Source organism: Cinclus cinclus, chromosome Z (assembly GCF_963662255.1).
Source record: "Cinclus cinclus chromosome Z, bCinCin1.1, whole genome shotgun sequence".
NCBI classification, from domain to species: domain Eukaryota; kingdom Metazoa; phylum Chordata; class Aves; order Passeriformes; family Cinclidae; genus Cinclus; species Cinclus cinclus.
The window spans coordinates 85,303,036-85,323,023 of NC_085084.1; the positions used below are offsets into that span (position 1 = coordinate 85,303,036).

General features: G+C 39.5%; 1 protein-coding gene across 1 annotated transcript; it reads right to left on the bottom strand.

Annotated features, from left to right (window-relative positions):
• Nucleotides 1-4,427: 4,427 nt before the first annotated feature.
• LMAN1 (lectin, mannose binding 1) lies at nt 4,428-15,751 on the bottom strand. Its single transcript, XM_062512930.1, has 13 exons — nt 15,568-15,751; nt 14,599-14,753; nt 14,408-14,515; nt 13,903-13,964; nt 13,083-13,182; nt 11,738-11,861; nt 11,327-11,385; nt 10,603-10,735; nt 9,614-9,810; nt 9,437-9,507; nt 7,081-7,231; nt 6,258-6,379; nt 4,428-5,246 (listed from the first exon to the last, which is right to left on the bottom strand). Exons 1-13 carry the CDS (start codon nt 15,749-15,751, stop codon nt 5,210-5,212), a joined length of 1,503 nt encoding a protein of 500 aa, XP_062368914.1. The 3' UTR covers nt 4,428-5,209.
• Between the last annotated feature and the right edge of the window lie 4,237 nt (nt 15,752-19,988).

Sequence of the window (19,988 nt, forward strand, 5' to 3'; positions counted from 1 at the left end):
ATCTGGATTAAAGAAAGAACTCCTTAATATATGGAGGCAGATGGTTCAGATTACTCCAAAAAAATCATTAGATGCAACTACCTACTTTTTCTATTAATACTTTAAGCTAATTGTGCATACACACACACACAAATTGATTATAGTGTGCATAGCATTTTGACATCTTTAGTCTTGAAGTTTGCTCTCATTTTCACAGAGATCACAACAATCCCTGGATCTGAATTGAAAACCTGCTTGACTCAATAGCCATAGTAAAATAGCCAAATTCAGCCTACTGAGTGGAAAACCCTCAGATTGGAGTTTTGAAAACTTGAATTCTTCATTAAGAAAAAACTCAGTTTCTTTTTAACCATATTTTATTCCACTGGACAGAAATATTTTACGTTTTTTAGGTTTTTCTTCAGCCCCTCTTCATATGGTTGGTTTATTTTGCAGATGAATGAGGCACCACTGCTATGATTATTTTAAGAAAGTAACCCCAAAGAAAGCAAGTCAGCTCTTCTTACTGTTCCTTCTGTCAGCTCTTCCCCAGGCTGTCTCCATCTAGACCCCATCTCTGGTGCTGCATGAAACACCTGCTGTTTGTAATCCTAATTGCTGATAAAGGATGAATAAATCTGAATCTGTATGCCATAAAACAGTCTTTTGGGTGTAGATTGTTTCTCTAGGTCCTCATCTTTCAAACCTTTAGTCACATCATTAGCCTCACCAGGTCTACTCAGGTGAAGATTTCCAGGATCTGCTACCAAGGTCATAGACTATTTTGGGAAAGAAAATCACCTGCTAGGTTTCTACAGTTCATGAGTTTGGGTTTTGAGCATTTATCCTACTGCACTGACTGCACATACTTTAATGCATCATTCTGTAATTTTGATTATCTAAATGGTTCTCCCAGCACTCTCATAATTTTGATGAGAACTCAGAGATGGGAGGATTGTAGTTTGCCTAATGCCTTAATCTATATTACAGCCTTTCTAATTAAAGCACACCTATTACAATAAAAAAAAACAAAAACACAACCCACAAAAACACAAAAAACCAAAGCCAAACAAACAAAACCCCAAAATGAGAACAAAACAAAAACCAAACAAATAAACAAACCCAACCACAGCCACAGAACATTCTGAAATCCTGGATTATTACTGACTAAACAAGAAACTCTAACTTTCTTTTTGAAACTATCACTCAGAATCATGAATTGCAAGTAACAACTACTTCATCTTTATTTAAAATTCTCCTCTCTGGAGTTTTGCAAACACTTATTATTGCAGTATTAGGTCTCAAGGCTCTTCTCCAAGTGTATGGGAAGTGATACCTGTTAAAGCTTTGCGCTGTCGGTCTTTACTGAAAAGAAGCTTCCCTGATTTTGCTGTAGGATTTGATTCCTCTAGAAATATTTCTAACATAATTTTGTGCCAGAAGTGATGGTTTCACAGGACTGAGAAAGGCAAGGACTAGCCTGGGGAGGGACTGCTAAGAGGTCTTGCCCTCCAGCTCTCAACCTTGCAATCAGCAAAAGGCTTTCCCATGTTAATTTTGAGATCAACGATAACAAAAAGGGCTTTAAAAATTACTGGGCCTATTGACACTGAAACTGCTGAGGGAAGAGACTGGTGACAAAAGGCACAACAGCCAGTATCCCCAGAGTAATTCTGTGTCAGGCAGGTGCTCTACTGAAGTTAAAAAACATACTGGTTTTTTGTTGATGACAGGAATCCCAGGCTTCATGAAAACATACAGACAGCAGATAATTAAGTACTCATGTTGCCACTTCATTTGCTTTAAATGTCTTTTCCTTCTAGTTTAAGTGAAATCAGAATTAAAGACTATGTTCCTGTTTGATCTGATCAAAGTGGGTGATATGTAAAACCGGTGTTCCATACCCAAGGAACACACAGATCTCTAACCCCAGCACAGAATTCAGTCTTGAAACAGGTAAATTCCAGAGGGAGACCAGCCAAAAAATGCCATTCAAACTCCTCATCTTTTCTAGATTCTGTGTTCCTATCAGTCACATAACACAAAAATACTTAGGTGTTCTTGAAAGGATTCTGCCCCCTGTTTCAACCCTCTACCAAGAGGATGTTGCCTTTTCTAGCAGTTGGACCATTAGAAAGAAATATTTTAGGGCTTTGTCAGCTTGAGCAGATTCAATTCAAGATTCCTCTCCTCCACTTCGTAAAAAACTTGCTCCTGGCTGGGGAAAAATGACAAAGAGGGAATTCAGACTTAGAATGCCATTAACTTCCCAGTATCAGGTAGAACTGAACCCAGGTCTCTTAAGTGTTTTGACTCTGAACCAAGGGTAAAGAATGCTTCAAATACACTTGCTTAGATTTCATGGACACGTACCAAATGAAAAGAAAAAGGCTTACTAAAAATATGCACCTTTATTCAAATAAGGTTATCTCTAAACTCCAAGTATCAATTTACATCAGTCAGAAACAAACATGGAACTATCAGCTGTTTGAATTTAAAATAAAATAAGAAGACATTTTTTGGTGTTACAGTAATTGATCCATTGAGAAAGGTCAGATTTTCCTCCCACAGAAGTTACAAATCAGAGCAGTTAATTTACAAATCGTAAACCAGGTCATTTACAAACCACATTGATCATTTGACTTGTGAAAAATTCAGGGGTGACCATGTGTTTAATAAACCCCCACCATTACAATCCCATGATCTTGTAATTGCCAAATATTTGCACTTATCCACACTTTGAATATAACTTGTTCTCCCCAGTATTGTCCAACTGCATTCCAAGGTGTTTTTTCCCCCTTGCTGTGAAATCTTAATCGATAGGAATCAAACACACAGTCCCTTTTGAAAGAAACCTACCAGGAAGCCACATTGACTAAAAATACTCTTAAAATCCTAATTGGTTGCTATTACTTCAAGGACAGGATAAAATTTGAGCTGGGCAGTGGGGAGTTTTCTTTTGATTCAATGACTTATGGAAGCTCCAAGGTGAGATGACTGTGAAATGGATCATGAAGCAAAGTTATCATTTTTCTGGTGTTCCATGTTAGACCTTCTGTTCCCTACCACAGAAGTTTACTCATTGCATGTGGGAGACATGTCTGATCCAGCAGCCTCTTCCTGAAGAGAAAACTGCAGGCTTCAAGTTTCCCTCTAGACATCACCCCCAACCTGCTCTTCTTTCTAACCAAACAGAAGTATAGGCCGCTCCAGCTTTAAATCAAAGGAATGGGTGGGTAAATTCATAGTAACAAAAACCCATTCCAATCATATAATTCCAATTGACATATCTGAACTGGTCTTCATTCTGCCAGATATTTATCAAAATGCTTTCTGCATAAGGGGCTTTGCAAAGCCTGCTGTGAGAGAAGGAATTCTGTTTGGATATTGTACTGATGCAAGAATGTCTGTGACTGAAACACCACTGTACAATTTCAGAACTATTTAGGAAAATATATTAAGCTTCACTACAGGAGTCACAGCTGTAATAGCTTAGACTCAAGGCACCTGGAAATATTTGCTGGTGTTGAAAGAACTGAAGAGATAAATTCCAATGTGTTATTCTGCTTTATCTGAGAAGTTGTTTATTCATTGATTAGCCTGAGGCAGTAGTTTATATCATTAGTACAGCAAAACCTGCTCAAATTTAGAAATCAATCTATAAAGCTATACCACTTGCAGTATCCTCCATACTGCAGATCTGTTAATTGGCATGAAGCCAGTGTCATTTTCTTAGGATAGTACAGACATTCACTTTTTGGACACTGTATTTGAAATAACAAAATATATTGCATAGATTTATCATTTCTCCAAACCGACAGGCACAATACTGAAGTGTTCGTCATTACAGTGAATTTGGCGTCATGTTGCACTCCAAGGAAGCAGACTGTAGAAATGCAATAGGAGTAGTCATATTACAGATAATTTTTGCAGATTCAGACAAACAAATTAACACTTCTAAGTAAAATATCCTGATGCATTGGTGTATTTTATAGAATTTAGGAAACCACAGAAATATTTATTCTAATTCTACATAAAACTCAAGGATAAAGTTACCACAGATATGTAAACAAAGCAAAATTAATTGATTTCACATTCCTAAGTTGGGCCCTCTGCTTTCTTTCTTTTCTGAAGCAAATGTTCACTTGATAAAAGCTCAAAATCACATGTACAGTCTTAAGCTTTTGATATCCAAGCAGGAATTGACACAAAATATTGGTTCTACAGATTAACAAACATGTCTGAAGCAAGTTTGTGAAGAAATGGGTTAACACTCAATACCTGCAGCTCACAATACTCACCATGTCAAGATTTAAATCAAAGCATCTGTACTTGATACATGAAAGACACAAGATAGCTTTAGAAAAGTAAAAACAATTCACACACTAAACATATCCTTGATAGAAGCAGAATGGAAGATGTATAAAGCAATCACCTTTGCTGGAAAAGTTCCACAAATCTCCCAAAAAATGACAGACAGACTAGAAACTATGAAAAAATAAATCAGTCCCACAATATGCTTGAAGAAACCACTTTATCACATTTTTTCTCACTGCCCAAAAATCAAACTGCAAAACAGAGAGAGAAGCCTTTCTTTGCATGTTCTGTATAATTGTTTTTTTACATCAGGTATCAAGAGTCAGGGTCTTAAAGGTCTTTGTGTCCGTGTATTAAAAAGTGTTTAAATAAGAACTAACTAAAATATTCTTATACTGTTAGATCCAAGTGGTAAACAAATAAAATGTTTATAGTAAATTTTTGTGCCTGCCAAAAAAAAACCCCCAACAAATCCCACACAAGAATGGTTCTTTGAGGTTTGGAATTTTTTTTTTTTTTTTTTTTAAACTGCTATGTCAGGACACTTCGTAGCAAGTTTTCGCACAAATCATCCATCTGCAATTCACACTTTGAACAAACACCAAGCCTGGGTGTTTCAACTCCTCCTCCGGAATCTTAACAAGAGCAGAGGAATGGGGAATTGGCCTTTCAGTATTTATGAAAAAGTCAGCTGAAAACACAGACCGAGATAGGGTGCACAGTCTTCCCCCATCCAGCATCTGCGCCCTGTTTTTAGCATCAAGACTTAAAATGAGAATTCATTTTATTTAGCAAAATTAAATAATTTATAATATTGAAGTATATCCAACATTAAAATTTCCCTCATTTACAGAAGTGTAGAATTTTCTGTGCATACAGACTGCTGTTATGTACACACAAGTGGAATAGGTCATCAAAAGAACTTTTTGGCTGCTGCTTCTTGTTGGCTCCTGAAAGAAAAGGCAGAAAAGAATTCTTCAAGTCTTTTTAATTTGAAACTAGCTAACTGCTTTAAATGTTCATTTATATGAGGATTAGAAGATTCCATTCTTTATCAACAGAGACTTAGAGAAAATATAAGTCATATCACAGGAAGATAACATAATATTTTCTATTCATGAAGACATGGGTAGCATCACTGTAGTTCCAATTTTGCATCAGACACAAAAGGAAAAAACAAAAACAAACAACCCCACATTCTGGACACAAACCAGAAACAATGTAAGAACAAAAACTGACTTTTAAAATACTCTTGAACATTTTCTGAAGCTTCTCGACATCTGATAGGCCTAAATATCATCTTAGAAAAGGAAACCTATGCAACTAAGCAGGGAAAGAATTGACTTAAAGTGTGATTTCCTTCTCCCTCTGGCACAGACCATTAATTTTCTTAGTGGATACAGACTCTGTGGATCAACCACATCCAGGCGCTGGAATCACAAAGAACTGTTTGTCTTGGAAATTACCACTCCAGCTGATGGCAAAAAAACTACCAAGCATGGAGGTAGTCCTTTTCATCAATGCAAATAGAATTTCAACATTATGACATTACAAGGAAGGGAAAGATAACAGGAAGACCATCCCAATCAGATTAGATGAAAAAAAAGACAAAACAGGTTGAAAATTTATCAAGTTCCCACTTGATACATGGTAGGTGAGTGGGGGTAAAATGAACCAAACGTCATTTATGATAATTCAACATTTCCAGGTCTGGGTTCTGGGACAGTTGTAAATTTTGCATTCTTAGAGCTTTTGAAGACCTGACCAATTTAAATCCCAAGTGACCCTCTCTGAATTCAGTGTGGAACAGAAGATTGAACTGGAGACCTCCCAAGGTCTCTTCTGATCTGAATGATTGCTTGTTTTAACAAGATTAACACAATGATACCATTCCAATGGCATTATCAGTCAGCAGTTCTAAAACCATCTGCCCTGCTGACTTTAAGCCACACAAGACTTACCTATACATGATGTAACCAATGAATAACACAGTTTGCACCGCCACAAATATGAAGAAATGCATTGTAGATAAGCAGGATGGAAATGGTGGCAATTCTGGACACTTTTGTTTCTCACTGGATGGCTTAAAAATCAAGAAAAGAGCAAACAACATCCCATCAAAAGACTTACAAAACAAGTGCTTTGCAATGTGATGTAGATATCAGAGCACAAACAGAAAATTGAGAGAAACTACAGTACTCTGAAAAATAATCTTAGTCCTCATTCTCCTTTTCCGCCTTTACATTTCTCAGACAAATTGCCTGATGTTAAATTGAGAGTATTATGGGAAAGAATACATAAATATGGTAAATTAATAAAGGACCTTCTACAGATCATAAGGTAATTCAGCTTACTTGCTACCTAGGCTAGACTAAGGTATTCCTGAATGTGAACACAGTAAATTTTTTGCATTAAGAAGCCTTAAGCAGAGCTTGCCTGAGTTCCCCCTGATTAAAGCTCTCCCTTGTGTGCAGGAGCACCACAGAATCTCCTCTTTATAGAGCTGTTAAGTAGGGGGACAAACATAAAAAAAAAGCACCCAGAAAACCTAATTGCTTGACCTTGTTTCCACAGCAAATTAGACTAAAAATCAAGCTCTTTATGCAAAACTTCTCATCAAGACCCAGATCATGCAGTTAGGTCAAGGCAGCATAGTTTCAGTGAAGCAGCTTAATGAAGGATTAATTGCTCCCTAAATTGCATGCTGGCTCATCCCAGCTTTTCACTGACAGCCAAAGAAATCCATGTTACACTCATGCTTTACACTCCCAGCACATAAATTACCGAGTTGCGTTGCACTAAATGCTCTATGTCCCTCTTTACTACATGAAGGTGTTCTTTGATGTCATTGAAGTGCTGAGTTGTTTCATAGACACCTGCAGAGCCAGCATGTTGAGCCCCACTGATGGATCTCAGAGCATCAGTCACAGAACTTCTGAAACAAGACAAATAACAAACCAGCTTTCAACACACACCAGCTTTTCTACAAACAGCAGTTATTCTGGACTTTCAGTTCATTAGAATTATGCTGAAATACATAGTGGCACCAAAAGGCAGCAAATTTTACTAGCTTTCAAGAACACCTCTCAAGAAATCATCCTTTAGTCAAACTATGATTTTTTAAAATAGTCAATTGTGCAGACAGCTGCCATTTGTACAGTGCCCCATCTCTCAGTCATGCTGAGAATAAGAACTAGCAAATAGTCTGTTGCCAGACATCTGTTTTGCCTACCTGACTGATGAGGGCTATAGAACAAGAGCTCTGTCTGAGGCGCCTGCCAAGGCTTTAGGATCAGCAGAGTTTAATGCAATCTTTGAAGAAACCCAAAAGCAGTTTGAAAAATAAATAAATAAGCAAATAGAAACAGTCATGTAAGAAATAAAAGCAAGGAAGAGGCTTTAGGGATAAGAAAAGATTTAGGTACATCCTTGTTTCGTGATTACCATTTATATGAGGAACTCTATTCCCATATGCATTGTCATAATACTTAATACTGTGTTATTGTGAATTCATTTTGCTTCTACAACAAATGAAATTAAATCCAGAAAAAGCTGAGGTTTCATAACTAATTTGGTTTGAGGTAAACTAGTGAATGAGCAAAAAAACTTAAATCTCTAATCAATACGTTTATATCATTTTCCCCTACTGTGTTGCTTCCTTTGAGTTGCAAAGAGGATTTTTCTACAGCTAAAATATTTACCATGTGAATGTTAATCTCTTCATTATTAACAATATAGATAATCAAAATGTATGCCTTTGGATTTCTTTTTAATTTACTTAAAAATTTCCACTTGGTTCAGATGGGAGCATACTTCAGTGCTTTCATGGAGCACTCCTAGCTCTCTGTAGACTGGTCAGCAATTTTTCATTTTCCTGGACTTGCAGTTAGTGTTATAATATATTTTAGAAGTAAATGTATCACTGGAAGGTTTTATCTTAAATAAGCCTACATGCCCACTGCCTAATAACCACTGATAGCAATTCTGTCTTTCCACACATCTCACATTGTTACAACACAAGTGGGACACTCACTTGGTTCTTCCCCCTCCTAACAGAATTGTATCTACATAATGAACAGAAACCTGCACACCCACCTTCCCCCAGACTGATCCAGTCTTTGTTAAAAGCAAAATAATTCCCCTTAATAGAGACAGGCTGTATCAAATTGCATTTATATTGACCTTTGCATTAATAACACCCTGCTGACAGTTTCTATTGTAGTAACATGCAAGATTCTTTGGTAATCAGGTGATAAAGAAATCCACAATCTTGCCAAGAAAATTACTTGGCTCCTAAGTCCTTTTCCTGCGGGATGACAAGCAATGCACCAAGGGCCTGTTTATTTCTCTCTCTAAATAAAGCATTTCTTTAATCTAAGAAAAGTATTAAGATGCTGTTACGCAAACTCCAAGCTGGTAAGTAGTCACTACAAGGGCAGACTGCCAATGTTAACAAGAAAATCTAATTTGCTTGCAAGGTATAAAGATTTGTCAAGAATATTAATATAAAAGCTTCTGTTGAAGAACAAGTGCAAAAATGGAAGCACTCTAATCTTCATTCTACAAAAAACTGACCTACTTAGATAAATCACAAGAGCAGACCTCAAACTAATACAGGGGGAAAGAAAGCACAACTGAAGGATTTTTTGTTGTTGTTGTTGTTGTTGTTTTTTTTAATACAAGGTAAGGAATGTTTTAGCTGCTACAAATGAAGGGCTAAACCAGCTTAAAGCCATTCCTGATTAAGACAGCAGCAGTATAACATCTTAAAAGAAGTACTGAGGCATCCCCATCACACACAAGCATCTTCACAAATCTATTTTAGCAGTATAGCACCGTCAAAATAAGGGCTTCACTTCATTGTTTCCAAGAGGCTGAACTTACCTGTCAAAGTGGAATTCATGATAATAAAAAGAGATGCTTTTAAAAAAAAATTAATTTAAAAATTTCTTTACTAAATTAGAGAGCTTAGCAATCCTTGGGGCATGAACTGACTTTATTACAGTAATTAAATATATGCAGGGAGTCTTCAGTAAGGAACTAACACAAACTTCAAGTTTGCAAAACTGAAATAATACAGAGAATTTAAATAGAAATCATAAAATTAAAAACACAGCCATAATATTTGGAAGGTGTTTACCTTATTTCCTTTACTTGTCTAATGACCTCTTCTTGGGTTTTCACAACTGTCTCTATCTCTTGCTGGGAAACCTGGTAGGGGCAGGGGGAGGAAAAAGATCAACGTATCTTGGAAAAAACATATGGATCCCACTGCTGAAATCAGGTTGGGCTCTGAATTACCATGGACTTTATTTACCTGTCCCTGCTGACCTGGAAACCCAGCTCCTCTTTTGGCAATCTCCTCTGTGACTGCAGAGACGTATTTCCTCTGCTCATCCAGAATCATGTCCAGTTGCCTGTTAAGCTGTTTGATTTCCAGATGAATTCGATTCTGCCCCTCAAAGATCTGCCTCAGTTCACGATCACTCACAGTTTCAAAAACATCATCTGCTGCTAAGAGAAAAGCACAGGCACACACATGTGCACACTCCTCACAAGTTGCACTTGCTCTCTTAACATATCCGCATCTATCTACCTTCCACAACTTTGCCATCCCAAAGTCCAAAAGACTTTGTGGCAAAGGGATTATTTCTTATCAAAGAAAGGCTGAATTGTATTCTCAAAAATGCAGATCAAAATAATGTATAGGACCTTTAGAACAGTCATAACTTACCAATGAGCAATAAAGATGAAATTTCACCTGAAATTTCACACCTAGATGCCCAAAGTACATTCCCAGTGTATCTGCAGTAACATACAGCTATTAAAATCCATAGAAGTAACAAATGGTTTCCATTATATTTTCAAATAATCAGGTTCTTGTCTGCCCAGCATTAAGCAAGCATTAAAAAGCTTTTCCATGGTAAGCAGATGTTCCAAGATATGCACTAGCCCACCTTTAAAAAAGTTTTCTATGAATGTGCAGAAACAGATCAAAAAGATGTCCTTTAAATAATGAAAAAATGGTCATGCTTTCTTAATCACCACTTAATAGAGGGATGCATGACCTTCTCTCCCTACTGTTGTTCATAATTCCCACCATGTTTACAGTCATTCATTTTGTTCTCAATCCAGGCACCACCAGAATAACTTTACTGTAATGTGTTTCCTGTTTCTAAAGATTTTAAAATAATGTAAGTAACATCAGTGGGAACTTAGCAAGATCAGCCAGAGTATCCCTAGTTCTGAACACCCTGGAAAACAAATGTTTTCCTGGACAACTGAGAAATAGCTCAAATAACTTGCCTGGCTGTCCTTGCACATCAGGATGTTCCCTTTGAAATTCTTCCTTCTTCTTATCCAGTTCTTGCTGAAAGTGTTCAAACTCTTCTTGATACTTCTCTTTATCTTTCTGAGGGATTTCTGCATCTGGTGTTGGCTTTAAAACATTATTAGAGGGAAAGGCACATGTGAGATTTTTCTCATGTTCTCCCCCACTCTTAACATAACTGACTGTAGCAAGGCTGTTCAGATTTCAGATGTGAACATATAAACAAAATTACTGCAGTGCATTCATACATTTAGCTAAAGTGAAAAACCACACATTCTCTTGGACAGCAACTAGAAAATTTTCCCAACAGAAAATGTAAACAAGTTTTACATGGATAAATGCTGTTTAGCAGTACAGAATCATTCTATAAGTAGGGAAAGTTGAAAGTGAGAAGAGGTATTTGCCCACTTCCAAAAGAAAATGTACTCTGTAGTACTGCATGGTTTGGTTTGACATCATGAGTTTTGTTGCTTCTGTGGTGCTTCCAGAATTTTGGTCTTGAGAATATTAATGACAATATTACTGAAATATTACAATACTAATTTAATTTTTCTAAATCAGATGACAGCACAGCTACATGCCAAAATCGTGAAACAGTAATGCCACATATGACTCAAGAGGAAATGCCATAATCTGGTGCCACACATAAAATAACATGCACAAGAAAATATTTTATTAATCATGCATAAAAATGCTTACTGCTTCCTTCCCAGGCTCAGTCAGCTGGAAGGTCAGAAATGACAGCACATCATGGTCATCTGTATTCAACAAACAAAACAAAACCACCTTACAAATGTCTGTAATTCCCAAGCCAATTTTCCACTTGCAAAGGACCTTGAAAAAACAGCATCCTCACAAAAGTCTGTGCAGTGGGGAATGAGACTATACAGGGCCTTTGTCAGGAAAGCACAAAAATTCGTTAGCTGGAGTCAGGAAAAGGCAAAATCATATCAATAATTTAGGACTGCAAGAGGATTAATTATATCATCATGGTCAAAAACTGGTATAATGTATCAACACCAGTAGTAAAAACCCAACCACCCAACCAACCTCTCTTGGCAAGCCTTGCAAATCATCACAGCATTTGCCATAATTTTTAACATTTCCTACCTGCAAGTCCCCCTGTGGCTGCAGATACTCCAAAGTACCCTTGTGATGGCAACACCATATCTTCCACTTTGGCACAGAATTCATAGTCCTCTTTATCCGGAGTAAAGCCATTATTAATTAATACCTAGAAGGACAAGCACTTAGGATTTTCACCACATTCGTGTTAATTTCTTTTGGTCAGTTTGCAGTAATGCCCACGAAATACAACTTATTGGGTAACTCAGCAGCTCATATGGGAAACCAAAAACTATCTTCTGAAAGAGACATTTTGCCAACATTTCACATAAGCATTCTGTTTGCAAAAGTCCACATCCCAAGAAGGTTCTGGGCAGCACAGACTTGATCTACACCAGTCATCCCTAGCAGTTCTGATTCAAAGCTTAGGGAGATTCTGCAAATGCATCCCTGGAAAAAGAGAGAACTGCTAAGTTTAACAGCAACATCTGGGACAGAGGAGTTCCTAGAAGAGGCATCAGGGCCCATGTGAAAACAGAGCAGTTTTGGGGGCTGAAGTTTAACTTTCATTCAAGAGTGACAGACAGCTTTTCCCGTCACAACACAGTACAAGGTCTGCCCTCTTTTACACACAATCATGTTTACTTTTAGAGAAACTTCTACTTGCTACAAAATGATAGCTCTGCACTTTATGGCTGCTACCTGTGAATATATGAACAGCACCTTTCCAGAAGGAATCAGAAGCCATCAAACTCACACTCTGTAGCTTTCACAACCTGGCACCACATTAGTATTTGTCTCTCCTTACCTAGAAGCAATTCACAATTCAACTGAATTTAAGAAGTCTTAAAGACTCCCTTATACCAGTGGTTTTTAACCTTCAGTCTTCAAAGCCTTCAAAGTCTTCTATTTTTTGGAGGCGAGAAGACTCAAGCAGAACATTTAAATCTACTGTTAAATGGTTTTAGTTTTTTAGCCACATTTCAAGAACCTCTGCTTCAAAAATCAGCTACAAAACCCTCTGCAATGCTAAGATCAGCTTAAGAAATACCAAGGTCAGGAGCTGCTCAAACACCTGTAGCTTAAACAGATCCTGACTTTGGGACACCTCTCCAGGCAAGTCAAGTGCAACTGGGAAGAGTTTGAGCCCATTATGAGTGTGCTTGCATGACTGCCTCCTAAGCCACATGAGAAAAATCAGCAATACCTGCATTCTAATGCAGCCAAAAGAACCTGTGTAGCATTTAAACATAGCACCTCCTTCCAACCTCTGCTGCCAGGCTCCACATTTCCAACACTGGAATGAACATATTTGTTGCAAGTCTGTGAAAACCCAGTCTCACATTTAAGAAGCTGAGGAAGACAAGCAATTCTGTTATTTCAGACTTACAGTCAGTGTTTTTTGGTAGTATGTGATCTTGGCTCGCAGAGGATAGGGCTTGTTCCGAAAGTCCCTCTGACAGGATGCCAGTGCTTGCGTGGATCCATCACTGTGCAAAAAGAGAATATAAAAAAATTCTGTGTTATGATTAATCAACTGGGCCAAAAAAGACTCTCACTAAGCAACCTCATCCCAGTTTTTCAATCTGTAAGCTTTTCCAAGGCTGTTCTGTAATTGCACTGAGCTTTCTGCAGGGATCCTCAGCACTGCATGCTGTACACAGGACAAAATGCAGAGGGAATGCAACAATGGGGAAATCTGTTTTCTAAGATGCAGTCTAAGATATAATTTTCAGATATACTCCTGCACCTGGGAACCTAGATAGAAATGAGCTGTAGTGTCTGCACAAATTGAGCTAGGCACCTCTTCTCTCTGAAATACAAAATGGTGTCCATTGTGCTGTTGATAAACAATCAAAAAACAAGATTAAGCCAATTAATTATAATAACAAGAATTAGCTTTCAATTAGTAACTTCTTCCAGTTATTAGCTGTTTGTGGAGGATCCCCACAAGCAATAGTCTGTACTGTACCTATATTTCTCTGAGTTCATCCATCCCAAAGGGCATATGCCCCTTAAATATCCATCAGTTGCCAATTTCGCTGTTGACACTGCCAAAGCAGTGTTTTACGAAACAGAAACCCTCAAATATAAAGGAAACAACAAAGTTTCATATGAAAGAAACCTTTATAATACTTCTCAAAGGGTTTCATGGAATGTTTCATCATTCAAAAGCAAGCATTCAGCAATAACACTGAAAATAAACTTACTTCTGATGGTCATACAGCAGCTTTCCATTGTTACCTACAACAATCACTCCAGGATTGTTTTTCTAGGGAAAGAAATGGCACACAAATAGATTAATTTGAGGGGAAATATCAGCAACATCCCTGACAGCCTACTACTAAAATCAGTCTAAAATGACTAAAAGCAAGCCAAAGTTGTGCAGGGAAAGCAAAAGCACCAAACCAGACCTCGTATGTATTGTTTAAGTATCAGGATCATTCTGGATTGGAAAATTGAGAATTGAAAACAGCAACTGTCATCCTCATCTGCTATAAAATCTTTGCTCAAGGCAGATTTCTTCCAAGAAAACGAGCATCTCTGAAGACACACATAGAAACTGGTGTTTCCAGCATAAGGGAAACTTGACTATTTTGTTTTATCCCTTTGATGTGAATAAGGGTAAGAGTAGGAAAACAACATCCCATTTTTTTTTTCCTCAACAGGCAGAAAATTTGTCATCTTTGCTTGAAGAGTTTCCTTCCAACCAACCTTTGCATCATTGTCAAATGAATCAAAGAAAATTCCAACACCGTTCCATTTATCAGCTGCCCCAAAAACAGGACCTTCCAAGCCTTGCTCTTCCGTAAACCAGATTGCCTATGAAGAAAGCAAAAAGTCATAAGTCAAGACACACTTTTAAAGCACATTTATTTTTCTCAGTTAGATGAAACTGCTCCTACCAATCCATCAGCTCCGATGCGGCCTCTTCCTGTAACTCGAAAGGTCACTTCTACTTCCCAGTATTCAAATATTGATTTGTTTTTTGTCCATACTGAGCCTTTCTGGCTTTTCAATGAGGTTGTTATACGGATTTGATCTGCACTTGGGATGGCATCTAGAAAAAAATCAAGATGTTCTAAATTTGTTTAGTAGTGCAAAAGAACAACAGGCATACGTTCAGAGAGAGATTAATTTGCTTGCATTAAACATTTATTTTAGGGATTATTTTCTTGAGAAAGCAAGGGCCCTCATCTATAGACAGTTTCCTTCATGTCAGTTACAGCATAATGTCAAGTTAAAAAGTTACATTTCAGAATTAAATAGTAGCAACTAAATTAAAGTCTGACAAAAATCAAAACCACAGCAGAAGTTACTGCAGAGAAACTGTGCAAATGTGGAACTGTAGATGTCAACACCTTTCACAACAGGGGACACTCAGGAAAGGCAACAAGCCTCTCAGAGCACAGCAGCAGAACCCTTAACCCAGAGTGCTTAGAAACCGAACAAACGTTGTTCAACCAAGCCTTATACGCCAAGGCACACTTTGCATTTTGAGCTTTGAGACGATGAAACCCAGCAGTTTTTCTGGCGGCACGGCCCGGGCCGACCTCGACCGCGGCAGCAGTGACACATCAGCACTTGCCGGCAGTGCCACGAGTCCCCTACCCAGGGCCCGTAGCCGCCACACCAGGAGGCCATAGGTGCCTTCGCCCCGCGGGTGGGAGCCCGGCGGGCCCGGCCACTTCCCCGCCACCGCAGAATCTCCTCTGCGCTTCTGGTACCACGTGGAGCCCGAAGGGGCGGCCGGCACGCACGCCCAGCTTTGCCCTCGGCTTGTCTCCGAGACCCCGCGTCCCCCGACCGGACACTGTTGCCTCAGCCTCGGGAACGCCACTGGCCCGGCCCGGCCAACCCCGCCCGGCACTTACTTCCCGTGTGCACCCAGAACGGCACCGTGCCGTCTGCTTGCACCAGGTGAGGCCCCTTGAAGCTGTACTTGTACTCAAAGCGCCGATGCGGCGCAGCCGACGCGCCCTCCGTGGTCTGTGCGCGGGAGATCGCCGGGCAGCCGAGGGCGAGTAGGAGTACCAAAGGCGCGAGCGGCGCCGCCATCTTGCCCGACATGCGGGACGATGCTCAGGGCCAGCGGGGCGGCCCCTGATTGGACGAGCGCGGGGGAGGGCGCGCGTGGGGCGGGGAGAGAGGCAGGGCTGAGGTGAGGGCGGGCAGCGGGGCGGGAACCAGGCCGGGCCGAGGGAGGGGGAGTGGGCCGGGCTGAGGGCGGGGAGTGGGCCGGGCCGAGGGAGGGGGAGTGGGCCGGGCTGAGGGCGGGGAGTGGGCCGGGTGGGTGTGAGGGGCCGCGCGCTGTTAGCTGGTGGGCGGGTCCGTCTCATTCGTGCGGCTTCTCGGACAGCTGCGAGCCGCTAACAGTGCACAGAATGTCTGAACGATAAATAATCTGTTCTTTCCTTTCTTAGGTAAGACCACACTTCCACGGGCTCTTTTCAGTTCATTTGCAAAGCAGTCGGAAGTCCCGCGGGGAAATCCACACAGTTTCTCCCAACATGCGAGGCCAACCTTTCGCAGAGGCGGGCAAAGCAAACCTCAGGTGGCAGGCAGGCCCCAGCCATGACAGGTGACAGTGTTGACAGGCGGGAGAGCCCCCGACACTGCCCAGATGAGAAACACGGCTGTTTGTCAGTGTGCAGCGTCACGGAGCAGGGGCAGGGCTTGTCTCAGAGTTAAATCAAGCACTGAACCAACAGTTAAGAGCTTCCTTTTTCATTCTCACAATTTTCATTTAGCAGCATGTCTTACAGCCTTATTGGAGAAGAAAATAATTATCAGGAGTGGGGGGGGGTTTGTTTGTTTGGTGTTTGTTATTTTTTGTTTGCTTGTTTTTAGTTTCTTTATACCCTTGGGTTTCGTTCTACATTTTTCATACCAATTTCATTCTGACATCCCTTCTTTTCCTTTTAATCTGCGAGTATGAGCAATCTAAAACTCAGTAAGTAGGTTCAGAGCCTGCTAAAGAAGAGGATGATCTTGGAGGCATTCAGGAGAGATTAAGTTCTTTTTCTAAAATGGCACACATTTCCTTCAGCATGGGTGAAATTAAAACCTTACATTCTCACTTCTTTTTCAGCTACACAAAGGAGTAAGCAAATATGTGACCAGGTGAGATTTGGCAAGCAAAATGTTTCTGAGATAAATTTTAAAATATCTCTATATAAATATATTGAGTGTTCTTGATCAGTTAACACTTGTTTCTATAGAGAAGAAAGTGCTTGATGTTTTGTTTTGTATAGTGTCTTCCATCCAACAATATTCTAAAACATCCCTGATTTATTAATCTATTTTGCTGGTTTAGATCATATATGTGAGAGATGTCAAAGGAATTGGGAGTCTCTTCTTGACAGCTTTGTAGACACAGGAAACTCAGCTGTTTTTCTGTCATTTTAAGATCTAGAAAGTAATTTCTGAGGTAAAATTCAGAATTACTTTAGGAGGATAAAATGGTGTGCACATCAGAGATCCAAATAGAGCAAATGATTCACTCTCCTATCTGCTTCCTACATTTGGCAGTAACCTCCGAATTGATGCCAATAAAATACCAGAACCGCGCTGAAGGAGACTAGAAGCCCAAAAGCACTTAAAACAATTCCCTCTTCTCCGCTTAACCACACAGGTGGAAACAGGCTGAAATTTTGCCATTTAGAGGCATTGGCATAGACACGGTCTTCACTATTATGCATGCGGGATTTGTAAAACCTTCTTTGAAAATGGAAACTCATTTAAAAGTATTCTTTCCAGGCATGGAAAACTGCCCTCCAATCTTCTGTGACAATGCAGGACAACATCCAGAGACTCACAAATTATAGATATTAGCATTTTAGACTCTTCAAGTTAAGTTTCTTCAAATTGTTCTGCGACATGAGCTCACTAGAGGAAAGAAAATATGTTTCCTATTTATAAAAATTTTATTGAATTCTGTTGTGAAAAATACATTTGAATTCAAAGCCAGTGACATGGAAATGAAGGCTCAGCAAAGAGAACAGAAAATGGCACACTGGCCTGAAACACAATTAGATTGGCAGGAACTGAGAGCACTGACAGTATGATAATCTGTATAATCATAGTTCTGTACAATTGTAACAAATGAAATGCATTCATTGTCTCAAATTCTACCTGGAAGTAGTTGGTTTAGTTTGTCATTATTCTTATAAAAACGCCATTATATTTTCCACAGGTCTCATCAGTGAAGTCAAAACCCCTGTGAACACACAGTAACTATAAATTTCTCCTTCAACCTCCAGAGCTCAGAGCATTTGGACAAATTAACAAGCCCACACTGGAAAGGGCAGATGAGAAAAAATGAAAACAAATAACTCTCCTAAAAAGTGTGGGGAGAACCACTGCTTATGCTAATAAACTTTTGAGGTGTCTTGTGTTGAGCTTGAGGATTTTGAGCAGAAATGCAAGTGGTTGTGTCTACATCCAGAGGACCTGTCAGGTCTCCTCCCACGGCAGTGATCAGTCCATGATTTTTATAAATATTCCTGAAAGCAAGCCTTTGCACACAGGCAGAATTATTTTCTGTGTCACAGTAGATGGGAATGCTGAAACAGACTGGGATTTTTGCACTGGTTGTGCTTCAGTATATATGCAAGTAACTAAATGCTGTGTGGAAATTACAGAGGATTTTAGTTTTGGTTTTTCCTGAGACCATGCCTTAGCATTTGAGCCTTAGCACAGCTTTATAAAGCCACTGATTTAAGCCAAAGACTCACTGTCCTTGAGTTGCCACTGGAAAAAAATGGATAGGAAAAGCACTGGGCATCTTAGAGAGCATTACCTTTTCTCATTATGTCTGTTTATCAAATCAGTGAAGGGAAGGTAGACTTTCAGAAACTTTAAGGCACATTTCAACCCTAACCCTAACCCATTTCATCTCTACTCCAAGTCATCTGGAAGTAACAATTTTTCTTTTTAGAATAACAGAATTATTAAGGTTGGAAAAGACCTTTAAGATCATCAATCCAGCCTTTAAAAACACCCCTATTTTTTGGCAGAAGAATTTCTTAAAATGTACCACAGTTCAAAAAAGACGATTAATATATTGAGTCCTGTTTTAGTGAGCTTCATCTCCCTGTCATCCAGCCTTGAAGATTCTCCCTTGCTCCTCCTCCTAGGCCAGCAATCTGTGTATGAAGTATATTGTTGAATTTCAATTACAATGTTAATTACAGAAGACAAGTGGTTACTGAATCTTGCACCATAATTAATCAACCTGATATTTACTTACTCCGTTGTTCACACTGGATTAAGCTGGGTCTGGACAAGCTGGGCAAGGAAAGTGAGTGACAGGAGCATTATCATGGCACACTGCCTCCCATTGGGAAAGTTCATCTTCTTTCTGAAAGAGACGCCTTCAGGGATCATGGAATTTGAATTCCCTGTGAATTTAGTGTCATCTTAGCTTGACCAGCTCTGGAAGAACATATTAACCTCCTCTTGCGATTTTCAGAAAACCATTCTAATTTAGCAAGTAATTAAGGGTCACATGTAGGATAAAGAGCTAGATAAGCTTGGATTACGCGCAGGAAGCTTTGTTTCCAAGGCAACCCGAGCAGAGGGGGTGTTAATGCTGAGGTCAGGCACTTAATGAACTGGGAATGGTTACTGGCTGCAAAATGTATTCTAACTGGGCAAGGCGAACTAACAACTGCATTATCATTTAATGATTTGATCAGAGAAAACAAATGCCTACAGAGCTACTTATCACGGCAAATACTGAAGACAAACCTTACAGGCGGTGGCAGCGTTCTGCTATGTGAGGTCAGGAGAAGTCCAGAACAATGACGCTTGACAAGACCAAAATACTTCAGTCAGCACTGATGGATTTCGTGACTTCCCAGTGTGAAGGTGTCGCTGTTTGCGTCAGCTGCCGTTGCTGACACACTCACCCTGTGCTGGGTGTTCTTTTTCTCCCGAGGTTAGTCCTGCCCGGAGGTTGTTGCCTGTGGAATCACCCTGGGGGATTTAGCAAGCTAAAAAGCAAGACAGCTCTTCCAAGAACTAAGGACGAAATCCACTCATGGGACTTTAGACTCTGGGAATTAATCCCACTGGAGATTTGACAGGGCAAATCTCACACACAAATCCCAGGGACATAGATAAAATAGCCAAACGGCTCATCTGTAGCAAAATAGATGGATTTAGTAAACATGTTAATATTTTCAAAATGGATTCTTGCATGGTTTTGTTCTGTATGATATAAAGAGCAGTTGGGAATGAGATTACTGTGCTTGAAGAATAATATTAAGAGGGCGCAGAATGTACCATTAAA

Bases quoted from the DNA above. Each gene is read 5' to 3' on its own strand.
- LMAN1 (XM_062512930.1), bottom strand. From the start codon at position 15,751: ATGGCGGCGCCGCTCGCGCCTTTGGTACTCCTACTCGCCCTCGGCTGC. The intron at 11,862-13,082 runs GTAAGTCTGAAA...TTGTCCTTCTAG, and splicing joins ACTACCAAAAAACACTGACT to GTATTAATTAATAATGGCTT. The intron at 6,380-7,080 runs GTAATTTATGTG...TTGATTTTTAAG, and splicing joins ATTTAGTGCAACGCAACTCG to CCATCCAGTGAGAAACAAAA.